Raw genomic sequence first — 18,780 nt, forward strand, 5'->3', positions numbered from 1 at the left:
CCTGCTGGCCACTGGACTCCCAACATCACCCCCTTGCTAGCTACTGGATCCCCAACACTGTCCCCTGGTGGCCACTGGATCCCCAGCATCACCCCCTGGTGGCCACTGAACTCCCAACATCACCCCCTGGTGACCACTGGACTCCCAACATCACCCCCTTGCTGGCTACTGGATCCCCAACATTGCCTGCTAGCCATTGCTTGTGTGCTGTTCTGCCCTTATGGTAGCCCCATGGAGGGGCTAATTACCAGCTGGGCACAGTGTGCACACCTGTGATCTCAGCTCCAAATTTTGGCTCCAGTACTGCGTGGTAGTGGCACACCTTTAATCCTAGCACTCAGGAACAGAGGCAGGCAGATCTCTGAGTTCAAGACCAGCATGGTCTACAGAGCGAGTTCCAGGACAGCCAGGGCTACATAGAGAAACCTTGTCTCAAAAATAAATAAATAAATAAATTTTAAAAAGAATAAATAAATAAATAAAATTGGCTTCAAAATGCCACGCTGTAGTTATACAAACAAGGGTGGGAATGGGAAGCCAGGGATTGCACAAGGGGGTTTGAAAACCAGGAAGTTGGAAGGACAGCTCAGGACAACTTGCAGGGGTAACTGTCAGCCTCACCCCCAAGAGGTTAACTGCACAAGGCCAAGCAGGATTTCAAATGACACTGAGGCTGAATAGGGACTGAGGTGGGCCAGGGATGTACACTTGGGTAGCTGAGGATTTAGGACAGTCTGGGCTATGGAGCAAGGTCCTGGCTCAAAGTGTGTGGGGGGTGGGGGAAGGAACCACATGGCACACGCCTTTAATCCCAGTGCTCCGGAGGCAGAAGCAGGAGGATCTCTGTCAGTTTGAAGCCATCCTGGTCTACGTAAGCAGGTTCCAGGCCAGCCATGATTGCACGGAGGGGCCCTGTCTCAAAATAAAAACAAAAGAAGAAGAAGAAGAAGAAGAAGAAAGAAGAAGAAGAAGAAGGAGGAGGAGGAGGAGGAGGAGGAGGAGGAGGAGGAGGAGGAGGAGGAGGAGGACAAGGAAAAAGGGCTGAGGGAGATGGCTTTTCAAGCTTGGAGACCTGAGTTCAGACCCCAGGACCTGTGTGGAACCACGACAGCATGTGTCTGTGAGGCCAGGCTAAGGCAGGGAGGCATGTAGACTGGAGGAGCCTGGAGCCTGCTCACCATCCAGTCTAGCCGAGTCAGGAAGCCCCAGATCCACTGAGAAGCACCAGTGATGGAGGAGAACACCCAATGCTGGCCTCGGGCCTCCACACGTACAGGTGCACTCATGCACACCACCACGAAAGGACTTGGTGCTTCTCCGGGTCTTGGTCCTCGGGTGAGCATCCCCTCCAGCCTCTGTGCGGCCGTGACCACTTTGCTTTCTGAGCCGGTGACCTGGTGCTCTGTTGTAGAGAGACCACAGGCAAGTGCTCAGTTCCCTGCTGTCCGGAGCCCTGGCCGGTGCGCTTGCCAAGACAGCGGTCGCCCCCCTGGACCGAACCAAGATCATCTTCCAAGGTAAGGCCCGTGCTTCTGCCCTTGTGCAATATGGAAGCACCAGGGGTCGCCTCCCCTTTCTCTCCACAGCCCCAAGACTTACACTTAGTCTCATATTGTAGCCCAGACCAGCTTCAGATTCACTTTAGAGTTCAGGTTGGCCTTGAATTTGAAGAAATCCTTCTGCCTCAGCCTCCTAAGTGCTGGGATCCCATGTCTTTGATACCACACCCAGCCCATGTTCTTCAGAGATACCAGTCACTGCTGGGGGTCACCTGCCTGTACCTTGAGTCTGCCACACCCACAGTCTTTGTTTACAAACCCAGTCACCTTTTCGGGGGCCTGGATGAGGACGTGGATGTAACTTTTGGGGCTGAGCCTCCTGCCAATGGTCAAATGATGGCAGCCTCCCTCAGCTTCTGGGAGAGGGGCTCTCCACCACCACTGTGCCCCGGTGCTGCTGATACTCGCTGGGTCCCCTGGCTGCTCAGGAGATGGAGGGATGACTAGAGAAAGAGCAGGCCTCTGTGTGACCATCTTCATCCCTGTCACCTGCAGTCTGAGCATGGCTGTGGCTCCAGGCCTTGGGCAGGGATCTCCTCAGCCTTGGGGCCTATACTTCTGGATCTTTCCCACAAGCCCTTCTGGCCTACATAGCTCAGCCTCTTGGCCCATATGGTGACTAAAGACATGTAGTGTGGAGCGAGGCCGGCGTGTGGGGGCCGTGGGGAGGCAAGCTAGTGCTCCTGTGCTAGATGGGGGCATGAAGAACAGCAGACCAAGATAGCCTTGGCACTTGTCCTGGGGAGGCTCAGGTTCGGGGCTGGCAGCAGGGCCAGAGAACTGGGGTCCCTTCCAAGTGTACATCCCCAACACACAGCCTCACAGCTTCTGCCCAAGCCCCTTGCCATTCTTAGGCGGCCTGTGCTGGCTCCACTACCCCTCCTGGGTCCTGGGCAGAGCACCCCACCCTACTGCATTCCCGTCCACCGCCCACACCAATGCAAAGCGAGGGCCAGGCCCCAGAGCCAGGAGCCTGACCGTTACATCTCATGGTCTCTGTGCTTTTGTTTGTTCCAGTGTCTTCGAAAAGATTTTCTGCCAAGGTGAGCTGCTACAGGGCCTAGGAGCGGGAGGTCTGGGAGTTTCCCAGGAGCCCAGCGTGCACAGGTCTCCTGGGAGGAGTGAAGGCTGCTGCCCTGCCACCCTAACACACACCTGTGGGGTGGGACTTGGAAGCCTGTTTCTAGAACGTTTTTGGAAGGCGTCACTGTTGGATCAACAACCGTGTGCTGTGTGCTGGGCTCCCAGCCAGCCCTGCCGCCCAGATTCTGTCCATCACTAGACACAATCCAGCGTCTGAGGGGGCCTGAAAGCAGGGTGCAGGGAGCCCAGGTGATCACAGCTCAGGCTGCTGCTAGCTGGGCAGGCCCAGTGAGGGGTGCCACCACCCACCCTCTGCATCTGAGGGTGCTGCCCGCAGAGTGCACCCAGGGCCGGTGGTGGCAAAGAAGTGCTGACCCCCCATCTTCTCCAGGAGGCCTTCCGGCTCCTCTACTTCACCTACCTCAATGAGGGCTTCCTCAGCCTATGGCGTGGGAACTCGGCCACCATGGTTCGAGTGATTCCATATGCTGCCATCCAGTTCAGCGCTCACGAGGAGTACAAGCGTGTCCTGGGCCACTACTATGGCTTCCGTGGAGAGTAAGGCTCCTGCCCACCGGGACCTGCCCCTCCTCACAAATCACCCCGCCCCCTTCGGCTCCTCTTTGCCCAGGCTGTGCCCCTCACTAGCACCTCCTATAGGACCACAGCCTCCCCGCCTCATCCTTCACCCCACCCTCCCTTCCTTCCCCTGTGCTGTCTCAACTGTCATTTAATTATCCCTCTGACTGTCCAGACCTGATTCCCACAGGTGCAGGGCACCATGTAGCCCCAGCCTTAGGGAAGGCACTCCTGCACACGGGGAGGGAGACCGGAGGTTGCATTTGACACTGACCTAAATGACCCCATAAGCTCAGCCACTTGGAATCCTCCTGGGCCCCTGTTCTTCTGTACCTCAAAGGCTGAGGTGTGGGCATCCCCTGTCCCTACCCAGGCCTCAGCTTATTCTGCTTGTCTGCAGAGCCCTGCCCCCATGGCCCCGCCTCTTGGCTGGAGCCCTGGCAGGAACCACAGCTGCTTCCCTCACTTACCCTCTGGACCTGGTCAGAGCGAGGATGGCTGTGACGCCCAAGGAAATGTGAGTCCCGCCATGGGATCCATGCTGGCTGCTGTTACCAACAGAGGTGTATGTGGGGGTGCTCACTGGGGATCCTTCCAATGAGTGAGATTCTGCAGGGTTCCAGAAAGCATCATTGTATCTCAAAGAATACCTAAGGGTAGCGGGCCGTGGTGGCGCACACCTTTAGTCCCAGCACTCAGGAGGCAGAGGCAGGCAGATCTCTGTGAGTTCGAGGCCAGCCTGGGCTACAGAGTGAGTTCCAGGACAGCCAGGACTGCACAGAGAAACCCTGTCTCTGAACAAAACAATCAAAAAGCCAAGGGTCAGCAGCCCTTGAAGATGGACCCCAAAGCTGACCTCTGGTCTGCATCTGTGCTCAGGGCCACCGGCAACCCTTGCTCCACAGTAAATAATTAAATGTCTAAAAACAACAACAAGCAAAACCAAATAAGAAACTGGGCACAGTGGGACACACCTGTGAGCCAGACACTAGGGAGGCAGAAGTAGCATCAGGGTTCCCAGCTCAGCCTGGGTCACAGATCCAGACCCCTCTCAACAAACAAGGCAATAAACAAGTACCCTAAGAACAGGACTGGAGAGGTGGCTGAGCAGTGAGGACCACTGGCTGCTCTTGCAGAGACCCGGGTTTGACGATACCCAGCACCCATGTGGTGGCTCACAACTGTCTGTAACTCTAGTTCCAGGAGATCAGATGCCCTCTTCTGTCCTCTTCCAATGTGTGTGTAGACCTACATGTAGGCAAAACACCCATACACACTAAGAGAGAGAGAGCCAGGTGTGTAGGGAGAGGGGTAGTGCCACATATAATTCTAGCAGAAGCAGACAGATACCTATGAGTTCGAGGCCAGCCTGGTCTACATAGATAACTCCAGGTCAGCCAGTCCTATATAGTGAGGCCCTGCTTCAAAACAAACAGAAAAACTAGAGCTGGAGGGCAGAGATATGAGGGTCTCTGTGAGTTCAAAGCCAGCCTGGTCTCCTTAGCAGCTCAGGTACTAGGACACTTGCCTGGCACATGCACAGGGCATTGGTACCAGCCCTGTATCTGGCAGAGCAGGTAGTCTTGTCTCCATGGAGTTCCCTCATTCTCCTAGACAGGAGGAGTGAATGGGGTGCAGGCACTAAGCCCTGTCACATGGTCTCGGCAGGTACGGCAACATCTTTCACGTCTTTATCCGCATCTCAAGAGAGGAAGGGCTGAAGACCCTGTACTTCGGGTTCATACCCACTGTGCTGGGTGTCATTCCCTACGCGGGGCTCAGCTTCTTTACATACGAGTCACTGAAGAGCCTGCACCGAGGTAAGGAGAGATGGAGAGGTGGGATTTCGGGGAGCTGTCCCTGTGGACTCTACCTCATCCAGAGCCACACAGGAGGACAGGCAGGGACCCAGAGCCCAATTCAAAGACGTCCTGTGTCAGGTGGAACGCAGGAGCTTGGGTTGTAGCCTTTAATGCGTCCATTCATTTTTATTCAGTTCTTTAGAAAAGGTCTCACGATGTAACCCAGGCTGGCCTCAGGTTTGCCTTGCAGCCAACAAAGACCTTAAATTCTGCCTTTCTCCTTCCTCCACATCTCCAGCACTGGGGTCACAGGCTGTCTCCCACACTCATCCTAGGAGGTGCTAGGGATAAAACTAAAACCCAGAGCCGGGCGGTGGTGGCGCACGCCTTTAATCCCAGCACTCGGGAGGCAGAGCCAGGTGGATCTCTGTGAGTTCGAGGCCAGCCTGGACTACCAAGTGAGTTCCAGGAAAGGCGCAAAGCTACACAGAGAAACCCTGTCTCGAAAAACCAAAAAAAAAAAAACAAAAACTAAAACCCAGAGCCTCTTGAACTGGAGGGAGACACCTGCAAACAGGCAGCAGCCCCGTCCCCAGGTGTTCTTGTTAAGTAGTAAGTCTCTGGGGGAGCTGAGGCCTCTCACTGGGACTGTGGGTGTACCTGGGATCTGAGCAGTCAGGAGAATGAGACAAGATTGCTGCAGGATCAAGGCCAGCCTGTGCTCCATAACAAGACCCTGTATGAAAAACTCAATTGGTTGGCAGGATAGTGGCCTGTCTGTGGGGCTTTCTTGGACCCTCACGGCCCCTTCTGTGCAGCGGTTCAGTGTTTGTGTAGAGCCCGCACCTCCTCCCACAGCTCGGCCAGGGCAGCAAGGCAGGCCGCTAGATGCGGGGATGCTGTGTGCCCAGCTGCACACTGTGTTCAGCTGGCAACTCCGAAAAGAAGAAAGTCTGCACACAGTACAGATACAGGCTGTTAAATCCCTTTCGGTCTAGCTGTGTGTGGTGGCTCATGCCTGCCGTCCCGCTCAGGAGGCTGAGGCAGGAGGATGGCATGAGGTGGAGGCCAGTCTGGGCTACCCAGTGAGACTGTCACGGGACCCCAACCGCCAGTAGAGCCTGTCATCCGAGGTTACTTGAGCCTGGGCTGTACCTGCCGCAGGTGCTTGGTGACCTCTGGCCGCCGTGACCCTAGAATCCACAGCAGCAGACTGGCATCTTCCTTTCCCATGGTGTGGGCTGTGCTGGGCCTTTGCTCTATGGAGCCATGCCTGCAGCCCCCAACAGGACACTAAGATGTCCCTGCACATCACTGCATTCCCCATTAGTTTTTTTTTTTTTTTTTTTTTTTTTTTTTTTTGGTTTTTCGAGACAGGGTTTCTCTGTGTAGCTTTGCGCCTTTCCTGGAACTCACTTGGTAGTCCAGGCTGGCCTCGAACTCACAGAGATCCGCCTGGCTCTGCCTCCCGAGTGCTGGGATTAAAGGCGTGCGCCACCACCGCCCGGCCCCCATTAGTTTTTTGAAGTCAGGCAGAGGTACGTCCTGCATGTAGAAGGACGTCGTCTGTGTACCCTGTATTCTTAGGGATTCAAAGCTTCCGTGGGGAATCTTAGGACGCACCCCCACAGACGAAGGGCACTGAAAACTGTGTCCCTGTAGAACTGTTGTACATGTAGCCTAGGTAACGTTATAAGTCTCACTGCTGTAAAATGTGTCTTATATTAGGCTGGGGTGTGGCTCGGTGGCAGAACACTGATCTGGCCTACATGAATCCCTGGGTCCCATTCCCCATAGAGAGGGTGGCCTGTAAGTGGGGTCTTTGCTCTGCAAGTGTGGCACTCATGTGCCCTCTGCCCTGCAGAGTACAGTGGCCGCCCGCAGCCCTACCCCTTTGAGCGCATGGTCTTCGGGGCCTGTGCTGGCCTTATCGGGCAGTCAGCCTCCTACCCTCTGGACGTGGTGCGGCGGCGCATGCAGACGGCGGGTGTCACAGGCCACCAGCATGGCTCCATCCTGAGCACTCTGCGATCCATCGTGCGTGAGGAGGGTGCGGTTCGGGGCCTCTACAAGGGCCTGAGCATGAACTGGCTGAAGGGCCCGATTGCTGTGGGAATCAGCTTCACCACTTTTGACCTCATGCAGATCCTGCTGCGCCGGCTGCAGAGCTAGGCCCACACAACAGTGGTTGGTGAGCTGGTGGATTGAGGGCATGCAGCTGTACACTGGCAGCCCTGATGGTACCTTGAGGATGGGCAGGAGGGTGGGACCTGGCTTGGGGCCCCGAGAGCCCATAGCAAAGTGGTGATGGATCTTGGTTGTGCCCCTCCCTCCCTTCAGCTCCTTGCTAGTGGCCGGTGAGTCTCCCAGGAGTGTTACCCAAAGGCCCCTAAGGGGTCAGCTGCACCTGCTGGCCTGCTGCTGATTCTAGTGCCCACTAGCACACTGGGCTCAGAGCCCAGCCCTTCTTGCTACAACCGTGCCTGGCCTGCAGATGTGACGGCCCTTCTCTCAAAGCCACACACTGGGGGGTCGCAGCTTGCTCAGTGGTGGCTGTACCTGTGTCCCTCAGCCCTCCACCATGCTGCTCATCCTCTCCCAGGTGACAGATGGCTGCTCTTGCCCACATAGCTTTCCCCCCAGAGCACTGTGCCCATCCCATTCCTGAGGGCTGCACCTGATCGTTGCCAACTACCTGGCTTGTAACTTTTCCAGGAGGCTCCACGGCCACCAGGCAGGAGGTGCGGGCGGGTACAGGCCCCACTGGAAATGCCCATGTGGGTCTCCCTCACCTGGGATGTCTTCCAAAGCACGTTACCCGGGCCACCATGCAGGCCCAACGGCTTTTGTTTGCACAGCGCCCATGGAATGGGGCGCAAACTCCTGAAACTGCCCAACCCCGAACTCTGGGCCTTCTGAGGGTCCCTGGTCCCCACCCAGGCTGTCATTCAGTGAGGCCAAATGAAGGCCCAAGATGGGCAGCGTGGCCTGTGAGAATGAGTGCAGAGTGACTTGGGCACCTGGGGACCACCGGCTGATCTCAAGAACTCTCCTGGGGTCCCCGATGTGTCACAGGGACTTCATGCCTTTCCTGGGGCCTGGGTTCTTGATTTGGGGTCTTTGAGACAGCCCCCCCCCCAGAAGCCATGGCTAGCATGCCCCTCAGTGGGTCACCTGGGCTAGCCTCCAACCTGCAGCAGTCCTCTTGCCTCTAGATTCTAGTTTTCAACTTATCCTGGCGCAGGTCTGCACACACAAACCCCTACCCTGTGCAATCCAGTTCTGGCTCAGAGGTGAGCTAGGTGTTGGCCCCACAGCTGGATGGCAGCCATCACACGTGGGGCCTGCACAGGGTGGCTTGACCCCCGGCATTTCAGTCTGGACTGCAGTCCTTCTCTTCCTCTATTTCTTACCTTGTGCCTGTGATGCTCGGCCATCTCCCTGCCTCCTTCGCAGAAGGTGACGGGCCATCCCCATGTCACCAGGCACCCTGTGGTGGCTATGAGGGACCACCCTCATCCTCTTATGAGTGTACTGCCCACTCTGTTCCTTGCCTGGCCCCCATACTGAGGTGGAGAGAGGCAGGGCACCCCACACCAGGAGGTTGGATAGGACAGGTGGCACCATGTAGATGGCTGGGCAGAGCCCTGCATCGGGCAGCCGGCTGGGTGGGAGAGGCGAGGATGTCACAGGTCCCTGATCTGCTTGCCCATATGCCTCCCAGTAGCTCTGGCCTGGGCCTCTTGGCCTCTGTGGCTGCCCTCTCCCATGGTCACTGTCCAGTCTGGAGTTCTATTTTGATGCCATGAAAACATTGTTTATATATAATGTTTATATATTTTAAAGATTTGTGCCAAGAGAGTATATTTAATAAAAATTTAAATAATTTCTGCTTCTCACTTCTTCAACTCTGGCCCCTCCCCCATACTGTGAACTTCAGCCCTGAGACAGGGCCCGGGCTATTTGGCTCTCTTAAATATTTTGTATATGGGTGCTTCGCCTGCATGTCTGTCTGACTGTGCATGCCTGGTGCCTAAGGAGGCCAGAAGAGGACATCAGATTCTCTGAGACTGGAATTGCAGATGATCATGAGCTGCCATGTGGGTGCTCAGAACTGAACCTGGGTTCTCTGCAAGAGCAGCCAGTGCTCTTAACTGCTGAGCCGTCTCTCCAGCCCCTTGTTATCCTTGTTAAGAGAGTTGAGGTTTCCAAGTGTGTTGCCCAAGCACTCTGTGCATCTTTCTGCTCACGGATGCATGTGTGACACAGGCTGCTGGGAAAGAAAGTGAAGGCCAAAGATGAAGAACTGGGCTGGGGCGTGGCTCGGGGTAGAGCCCCTGTCTAGAACCCCACAGTGGTGGACTGGGGCGTGGCTCTGGGGCAGAGGACCTTCTAGAATCATTCCCACAGTGGTGGGCTGGGGCGTGGCTCTGGGGTAGAGCACTTACTATTACACAAAAGATCCTGGGTTCCTTTGCCAACACAAAAAAGACAGAGTCAAGAATATAGTAACCGCATAGTGAATCCGTCAATAACAAAATGCTCCATGTGTTTATTTACACATCTGGGATATATAACCCAGCTGACTTGGAATTCCTGCATAGTGCTGGCCGGCCGCCTCTGCCTCTGAGTCAATAACCCTGCTTGGCAACACAGGCATCAGCCACAGGAACCTCTGCTCTGGAACACAGCCCAGCCCCCGACCGGCCACGTGTCTGGGCGGAACCATCTGAGGTGTGCCCTCCACTCTCAAGTCACTCTTAAGTCCCACAGAGCAGAGTCTTGGTTTTCCAGAATTGTCTGCTTTTTGTGCTCCCTGAAGGGCGTATCACCCTTTACTTGCCCATCCTTGATTCCCACAGAACGTCACAAGCTCCCACAGCCCCTTGTCAGGGTCAGTTTGGGAGTCTGTCCCAAGAGGTAAGGAAACTCCAGACACGCCTTCGAAATCTTGTGTATTCATATCACACATGCATTAGCCCTGCTTGCTGTAGTCATGAGGATCTGAGTTCCAGTCCTCAGAACCCACATAAAGGGGACAGAGCAGCGCAAGTGTAATCCCAGCATTGCTGTGGCAAGGTGGGGGGTGGAAACCAGAGACTCCCTGAAGCTTGTTGAACAGCTAACCTGAGGAATTCAGGGTGAACAAAAAACCTCAAGGTAGAAGGCAAGGCCTGAGTGCTAGGTTGTCCTCTGATCCCACGGCACCTGTGGGCCTGTGGGCACACAGTCGCATTCCTAAGTCCTTTCCAACAGAGACAGGTGCCTTCTCTCCAGTGAGACCTCGGGGTTACAGCACTGTCCTAACAAAACCAGCTCCAGACCACCGGCGGTGTCCCGGACAGCACTACGGAAGCCTCCAGTTTTATTCTCAATGTACATTCTGCATATGTAGGAGAGTCATGCAACCCATGCATGTCTCATAAACACACGTGTACACACACTACACTAAGACATAGCAATAGGACAACTCTGGAGGTGGTGGTGACCCTGTCACCAAGGCCTTGAAATACATGACGGCAGTCAACTCACAGCTTCAATTTCTCTCCCCTCTCCTTCCTCCCAGCTGACATTCCTTCCCCTTCCCCTTTATTTTTTTCTTCTTGTTTTGGAGATATGGTCTTGTTACTAGTCTAGGCTAATCCTCCTGCCTCAGCCTCCCCAGTGTGCTGGGGAGATGGGCATGGTGTCTCTTGTCGCTTTCCTTCCTAGTGATAGGGACAGACCCAGGGATATTGAGATGCTGGGCGTAGTCGGGCAGTGGTGGTGCACCCCTTTAATTCCAGCACTCGGGAGGCAGAGCCAGGCGGATCTCTGTGAGTTCGAGGCCAGCCTGGTCTACAGAGTAAAATCCAGGACAGGCACCAAAACTACACAGAGAAACCCTGCCTCAAAAAAAAAAAAAAAAAAAAAAAAAAGAAAAAGAAAAAAATCGGGGCCTGAGCCCCCCCAGCTCTCTCCTAGCCATCTCGAACCTCCATCTTCCCACTCCTGCCAGGTCCCACTCTCTCCTAAGTCCTTCTCTCCAGCCAGGTCTCCCCTGCTCATCTCCTCAGCCTCTGGGATGTTTCTGTAAAAGTGGCCCACCCCTTTAATTGAGAGGAGCCTCCCACTGAAATCCTGCACACACACACACACACACACACACACACACACACACACACACACACACACTCTCTCTCTCAAGGACCATGGCCTCCAGGTCCAGGGGAACCTGACTCATGATCTAGGCACAGAGGTGACAGAGATGGTGTCCCCACCCTCACCCCTAGGTCATCTAGGGGCACTAAGGTACACACACAGGAGGCAGTCCCAGTCCTGGGGATCACGCTAGGAAGCTGCCAGCTGCTGGTGGAAATAGAGGCCAAAGAGGCTGGAGAGCAGCTGGCAGGCAGCGGTCCACCAGATGAGGTAGGCCAGCACACCACGGAGGAAGAGGGGTGTAAGCAGGCTGCCCAGAACCCCTGCGACCTGGGCTGCAGTCTGCTGGGCTTCATCCTCTGCAGGGTCCACAGAGATCAAGGCGTCTGAGGACTGGGGCGGGGCCAGTGAGGTTGGAGCAGGGCCCAGGGCCCAAGAGTAGCCGCCTGCAGGAGGGAAGAAGGGAATTATGGGTGGAGACAGAACAGTGGGAGTCTAGAAGCTTTCATACCCCGCCTACTAGGTTATACCCCACTGACCTTAGGGGGCCTCCATCCTCCCCAGTCTGCTGATCCCACCTCCAACCTCCCTGTCTACAGGTCTTGTCCCCACAGGACAACAGTCTGGAGCCTTGCCCAAATGCTGCCCTCACTTCTATAGCTGGCCCCACCTTTACCAAGCCATGTCCTTGCTCAGACCCTACTCCTAGCTTTTATCTGAAGGCCCCACTTTACCAGACCTGTCCCCATCCTCTATCTGCTGGCCCCGCCCTCTTCCCACCAGCTCCTCACCCAGGGTCTTGAGCAGCAGCGTGCAGTGCAAAGTGAGGATGAGCGGTGTCAGGTACTGCAGGCTCACCACGGTCACGTAGCAGTAAACCCGGACTACCTGGCAGGGAGGCAGTAAAGGGGGTGGTTCCCAGGGCAGGGACCCCATGACCAGGCCAGGCCCCCTTAGCCCAAGGACTGTCCCACCCGGGGTGCATACCCGCTGCTGAATCTCGCGGGCCTCAATGCGGCCAGCCTCCTTGCGCAGCTGCTCTACGCGAGACTTGGCTAGGCACAGGTAGGCCTGCAGGTGTGGCCGGGTCACGGCGAGCCGCAGCAGGCACAGCGCCACCAGCACCCAGAGGCGCAGGGAGTCGAAGGCCCCTTCTGATGGCCTGCAACAAGAGCCAAGCGGGCAGGGAGTTGGGGTGAGCCCTCCCTCCCCAGGCCACAATCTCTCCAGTTCATCCCAGCCTCAAGACACCCCAGGTCCCTCAACACCTCGACACACGCACAGAGAAGAGGTCGCGTTCCTCCTGGGTGGCTGGTATAGGAAGTCACGGGCGACAGGCTTTGTCCAGAGCCACAGGGTGCACAGGGGCGACAGGAAGCTGGTATGCAGGAGCAGCCTGCGGGGAGCACCAGGTGGGGCCAGGCTCCAGATCCCCAGCCTCTACCTCAACTCCCACCCCATCCCGGGAGCCCCGCCTAACTGCAGAAGCGGCCGATCTGCAGACAGGGTCAGCGCGTCCTGGTGGGTCTGGGCCATCCTCAGGCCTGGGAAAATGAGGAAGGCGCCCAACAAGGAGCCTAGCACCGCCAGCCCAAGGCGGAGGGCCAGCTTGATCACAGGGAGTCTGGGGAGAAGAAAAGGTCTCAGGTCAGAATTCAGCCTTGCGGGTGGGGCTCCCTCTACCTGTACCTCCCCACAAGATCCAGTCCCCAGGACTCACGCCCAGTCCCAACCCTGCTTCTTCAGAACAGGCTCCAGGTTCTGGGTCACACTGGCTAGACCTAGGGAAAGAAGATCAAGTGTGTAGATTGTTACGGTTTCCAAGGCTGGCCAGCTTTCCAGCTCCCAGAATGCACCCGTCTCTGCCTCCCCAGTGTGAAGTTTACAGGCATGGGCAGCCCTTGTCCACCTTTGACATGGGCGCACACTCAGGTCCTCACGCTTGCGAGGGTTGTCTCACACTAGCCCAAGCCCCAGCTCTGACGGTCTATTTTATTGTATCTATTTTTTTGTATATGAATGTTTTGCCGGCACGTATAACTGCCACATTGTGTCTGATGCCTGTGGAGGTCAGAAGAGGGCATCAGATAGCCTGGAAATGGAGTTACAGGTAGTTGTGAACATTCCACGTGGATGCTAGAAATTGAATCTTGGTCCTCTGCAAGAGCAGCCAGTGCTCTTAATCACGGAGCCATCTCTCCAGCCCCGGACAATCTATTTTAATTGTCTTTTATTTTCCCGTGCTGGAATGCAACCCAGAACCTCCAGATGTGCTGTGCAGGTGCCCTGCCACTGAGCCACGTGGAGACCTGCTAGGCCCAGACTGTGCCGGACTCTTCAAGAAATAGAACCTTGGACTGTTGAGGTGGCTCAGAGGAGGCACTGGCTGCTTTTCCAGAGTCCTGAGTTCAATTCCCAGCACCCACATGGTGGCTCACAATCATCTGTAATGGGATCTGATTCCTTCTTCTGGTGTGTATGAAGACAGAGCACTCATATACATACATACAGACATACATAAATCTTAACAAACAAAAACAATAGCAAAACCGGGCTAGGTGGATGGCTCAGCAGTTAAGGGCACTTGCTGCCCTCACAGGACTTACACAGTGGCTCACAGCCTAAGTAACAACACACAGACACACACGACAGCAAAGCATCTACACATGTGGAATAAGAATAAACCTTTAAAAGCAGTAATAACATAAACCTTTTTTTTTTTAATTTATGTGCATTGGTGTTTTGCCTGCATGAGAGTGTTGGGTCCCCAGCAGCTGGAGTTACAGACAGCTGTGAGCTGCCATGTGGGTGCTGAGAACTGAACACAGGTCCTCTGGAAGAACAGCCAGTGCTCTTAACCACTGAGCCATCTCTCCAGCCCCCATAATAATGTAAGTCTTAATCCCAGGATGTGGGTGGCAGAGGCTGAAGGATCTCTGTGAGTTTGAGGCCAGCCAGGGCCATAGAATGAGACCCAGTCTCAAAAGAAAAAAAAAAGAAACAGAAACAGAAAGCGAACAGGTAGGTGAGCAGGGAAGCACACCCACCTGGCTCCAGCCCCAGCTCCAGGGTCTCCTCCCGCACCACCTGCACGAGCATGGCCAGGAGGAGGAAGAGGAAGGCAGAGGCCAGACACACTGAGCGCTCGCCGCCCTCCTTGGCACTGAAGTACAGCCGGGTCACCGTGAGGAACACCTTGCTGGGGGTGGGGTTAAGAAAGCTAGGGCAGCACTCCGAGGCAGAGGCAGGCAGATCTGAGTCTGAGGCCTGTCTATAGAGTTCCAGAACAGCCAGGGCTACACAGGGAAACCCTGTCTCCAAAAAACAAAACAAGACAAAACAAAAACCAAAGAAAGATGGACCAACTCCCAGCAAGCTGTTCCCTGGTTTTCCCAAATGTATAGACTTGAAGGGACAGGAACCCATCCAGTGGGGCCAATCCAAAAAAAAAAAAAAAAAAAAAAAACCCCACCAGACTGTGTGTCCAGTGTGGTGACACACACCTGTCACTGCAGCACTCAGGAGGGAGTCAGGAGTTTGAGGTCATGCTGGCCTGCACACCTCTATGGCACAGGGGATGATCCCATAGCCAAGTTAGAGGGACAGGGAAACTCGGCCCGAGTCCCACTCCCCACACCTTGAACCCCAGAGGAAGGATACAGAGAGAAGGCCAGTGTGAGCAGGCACCAGAACACAGCGATGTTGGCCTCCTGGACCGGGCCCAGCACAAAATAGTAGGCCTCCGTGAAGAGGTACACGCCCACAGAGTACACAGCGAAATCCACGAACCACTGGTACTCCAAAAAGAAGCGCAGGACTGCGGGGACAGGCGCTCAGCTGCCAAAGCCGACCCAACCCCCCATTCCCTGGGTGACCCAGCAGCAGGGGAGGGGAGTGGGGGCTGAGCTGGGTGTTACCGAGGGCATCCACAGCAGTGAGGGGACAGGTCTCCAGCTGGAAAGGGGCGTCTCTAGGCACTGACAGTGGCTTCTCATCCTGAAGGCCATTGGTCCAGCTGAGCACATGAGGACAGTGAAGGGTGAGGTGTAGTGATCTCCTCTGGGACTGCCAGAGGATCCCGATGGTGCTGGCTTGGGAAACCTTCAGCCACATTCGGTGTGGGGGCAGCCTAGGCACGGGGCCAGCCCAGAGCAAACAGCCAGGAACACAGGATGCTAACTGCACCCACCTGTGCCAAGCTCCGCAGCGGGAGGGAAGGCTCCGTCCCCAGGCCAGAACCTCGGGCAGGAGTGAGGCCTGTCCCTGGGCAGGAGGGCATAGCCCTGCCTGGGCCCTGTGGAGTCGAAATGGGGGCCACTCACCGTTCCTTCCTGCTTCTGGGCCTCGGTTTCCCGGCTAGCACCCGCAGCTCCTCCTCTGACGGGTGTATGTATCGGAACAGACTGAGGATGAAAACAGTCAGGGAAGCGTGGCCTGAGGGCATGAGGCAAAGAACCCAGATCTGGCCTTGAGGACAGAGCACGAGGCAGTGGCAGAGCTGTGGCAGGCCCTGTGGGAAGGTGGCCCAGGGTGCCTGGGAGTAGCCATAGCCAGGGGAATTCTGGGAAAATGAGATGGGGGAACTGATCCAGTCACAGGGGTTTTGGGAATCCAGGATACCCTTAAACCTGTGAGCTGACTCTCCTGGGGCCCATGCATTTTTCTGAGGAGAAAACATTCCCCCAGTATCCTCTGAAGGGGCCAGACTCCAAAACAGTGCAAACAGGAGAGAGCTGGATTACCAAAGGCCAGGAGGGGGGGGGGGGGGGGGGGGGGGTTCTGTTGTCAAGAAGATCAAGATGTACTTTACAGACACTAGAGGGCACCAGGCATGGCAGTGCACGGGTAGCTCACAACTGCCTGTAACTCCAATTCTGATGCCTCTGGCCTCCCCAGGCATCGGCACTCATGTGAGCACCACATGTGGAAACACACACTACACATGATCAAAAGTAATCTTTGAGAGAGAGAGGGAGGGAGGAGGGAGGGAGGGAGAAAAGGAAGAAGGGAGAGGAGGGAGGGAGGAGGGAGGGAGAGAAGGAGGGAGGGAGGAGGGAGGGAGAGAAGGAAGGAAGGAAGGAGGGAGGGAGGGAGAGAGGAGGGAGGGAGGGAGGGAGAGGAGGAGGAAGGAGGAGGGAGGGAGGGAGAGGAGGGAGGGAGGGAGAGGAGGGAGGGAGAGAGGAGGGAGGGAGAGAGGAGGGAGGGAGAGGAGGAGGGAGGAGGGAAGGAGAGAAGGAGGGAGAAGGGAGGAAGAGGAGGAAGGAGGGAGAGGAGGGAGGAGGGAGGGAGAGAAGGAGGGAGGGAGGGAGGGAGAGAAGGAGGGAGGGAGGGAGAGAAGGAGGGAGGGAGGGAGGGAGAGGAGGAGGGAGGAGGAGGGAGGGAGGGAGAGAAGGAGGGAGGGAGAGAGGAGGGAGGGAGAGGAGGAGGGAGGAGGGAAGGAGAGAAGGAGGGAGGAGGGAGGGAGAGAAGGAGGGAGAAGGAGGAGGGAGGGAGGAGGAGGAGGAAGCATACACCGGGCAGGCGGATGGGCGTGGCCACAGGCTCCGCCCACGGCCGGTGGGACCGGGCTTACCTGCCGTTACACAGCAGCCAGCGGGCGAAGGAGCAGTGGGGGGCCAGCCTGTGCATGAGCGTGGCGGTGAACAGGGTCACCACCAGCTGCACTCCGAGGACCGCCTGAGGGAGCAGCTCTAGTCAGAAAGTCCAAAGCTCCCCGAAGTAACCCAAGCTATTTACAGAGAAGATGGGCGGATGGGGAGTGCCAGCCTCGGGCTTTGGTGGCATCTCTCAGAAGGCAACTGGGGTGATGCCAGCGTTCATCTTGGGAGTCCCAGACATCCCCACCCACCTTCAGATTTCTGGGCCTGACCGCTGCTCCCATCGTCAGACCCCTGAACCCCTTTCCCTGCATGTTTTTGTTCTGTGAGCCCTGCATGTCCCTGTGTAGCCACGGACCTACAGAACTCTGCCTGCCTCTGGCTCCCCAGTGTTGGAAATTAAAGGCCAAAGCAACCACAGCCAACCATTTGCTTAAAGAATGTTTCCTAGCCTGGTGGCGGTGGTGGCGCGCACCTTTAATCCCAGCACTCAGGAGGCAGAGGCAGGTGGATCACTGTGAATTTGAGGCCAACCTGGCCTACAGAATGAGTTCCAGGCCAAGGCTACATGGTAAGACCCTTTCTAAATAACATTTTTTTTTTTTTCAATACAGGGTTTCTCTGTGTAGCCCTGGCTGTCCTGGAACTCACTCTGTAGACCAGGTTGGCCTCCAACTCAGAGATCTACCTGCCTCTGTCTCCTGAATGCTGAGATTAAAGGCGTGCGCCACCATCACCCATCTAAAAAAGAATTTTTTTAAACGGGTTTAAAGAAAAGAAAAGGAGGGCTGAAGAGATGGCTCAGAGGTTAAGGGCACTGGCTGCTCCTCCAAAGGTCCTGAGTTCAATTCCCAGCAACCACATGGTGGCTCACAACCATCTGTAATGAGATCTGGTGCCCTCTTCTGGCCTGCAGGGATATGTGCAGGCAGAACACTGCATACATCATAAATAAATAAATCTTTAAAAAAAAAAAAAAAAAAAAAAGAAAAGAAAAGGAGGGGGAGGATGAAGAGATGACGCAGTGGTTAAGAGCACTGGCTGCTCTTCCAGAGGACACAGGTTCAGTTCCCAGCACCCACATGGCAGCTCATAACACTCTAACTCCAGTCCCAGGGGATCCTACAACCTTCTCCGGCCTCTAAGGACAGCAGATATACACGTGGTGCACAGACATCCATACAAGCATCCATACTTAATAAATAAACAAAATAAAATAATGAAAACAAAGTATCTTTTAAAAAGAAAAACGGAAAACCGTGCATGGTAGCACACGCCTGTCATCCCAGCACTCCGGAGGCGGAGGCAGGAGAATCAGAAGTTTGAGGTCACCGAGGCTATGAAGAAGTTCTAGTACAACCTGGACTACACGAGACCCTGTCAGGAAGCACAGCCTGCTGCAGTCCCGGCTCCCTTCACCCCTGAGGAGAGCCCTGGCCTCACCTCCCCCGCCGCGTCCTGTACCACCGACTACACCCCACTTCCAGTCGCCCACCCGCCCTCCGAGCTTTCGGGGTCTCTCTCAGCTCGGCCAGGAGGCCCTCCACCCTCGCAGCCCCTGTGCCTCCCTCCGCACAGCCGGACCCCACACGTCCCGCGGCAGGGACCCCACAGGGCCTGCTCACCATGTCCGCTCCCTGAGCGCACCCACGCACAAGGCTGGAGGTGGGGAAGCGACGCGGATCTTGGCCAATTAGAGACGGGACCCTGTTAACGAGCAGCCTGAGAAACCGGTCATCGGGCTAAGAACCAGGAGGGGTTCGCAATGAATGTCGGGAATTGTAGTTCTAGCAGGAGCAGGCGCTTTTATGTTTGCTGTCTTTCCTTTTCCTCCTTTTTTTTTTTTTTTTTTTTTTTTTTTTTTTTAGGTTTTTCGAGACAGGGTTTCTCTGTGTAGTGTAGCTTTGCGCCTTTCCTGGAACTCACTCTGTAGCCCAGGCTGGCCTCGAACTCGCAGAGATCCGCCTGCCTCTGCCTCCCGAGTGCTGGGATTAAAGGCGTGCGCCACCACCGCCCGGC

The 18,780-nt window shown here is 55.8% G+C and overlaps 2 protein-coding genes across 2 annotated transcripts in view; one reads left to right on the forward strand and one right to left on the reverse strand.

Annotated features, from left to right (window-relative positions):
* Slc25a42 (solute carrier family 25 member 42) overlaps positions 1-8,911 on the forward strand; it is a 30,150-nt gene extending 21,239 nt beyond the window's left edge. Inside the window, exons 3-8 of the mRNA XM_052752672.1 lie at positions 1,412-1,517; positions 2,577-2,602; positions 3,034-3,200; positions 3,622-3,738; positions 4,890-5,041; positions 6,888-8,911. Of these exons, the coding sequence (XP_052608632.1) occupies positions 1,412-1,517; positions 2,577-2,602; positions 3,034-3,200; positions 3,622-3,738; positions 4,890-5,041; positions 6,888-7,195 (876 nt within the window). The 3' untranslated portion in view covers positions 7,196-8,911. The remainder of the gene's footprint in view (positions 1-1,411; positions 1,518-2,576; positions 2,603-3,033; positions 3,201-3,621; positions 3,739-4,889; positions 5,042-6,887) is intronic.
* A 1,050-nt stretch (positions 8,912-9,961) lies between these two features.
* Tmem161a (transmembrane protein 161A) lies at positions 9,962-18,502 on the reverse strand. The gene is made up of 12 exons (XM_052752671.1): positions 18,387-18,502; positions 16,737-16,840; positions 15,487-15,567; positions 15,082-15,179; positions 14,825-14,981; positions 14,212-14,363; positions 12,885-12,945; positions 12,645-12,788; positions 12,447-12,560; positions 12,152-12,326; positions 11,956-12,052; positions 9,962-11,610 (listed from the first exon to the last, which is right to left on the reverse strand). The coding sequence occupies exons 1-12, from the start codon at positions 18,387-18,389 to the stop codon at positions 11,354-11,356; spliced, it is 1,443 nt and encodes a 480-aa protein (XP_052608631.1). The 5' UTR covers positions 18,390-18,502; the 3' UTR covers positions 9,962-11,353.
* Positions 18,503-18,780: the final 278 nt, after the last annotated feature.

This window comes from Peromyscus californicus, unplaced genomic scaffold, assembly GCF_007827085.1.
Source record: "Peromyscus californicus insignis strain IS unplaced genomic scaffold, ASM782708v3 Scaffold_23__1_contigs__length_62951481, whole genome shotgun sequence".
Classification (NCBI taxonomy): Eukaryota; Metazoa; Chordata; class Mammalia; order Rodentia; family Cricetidae; genus Peromyscus; species Peromyscus californicus.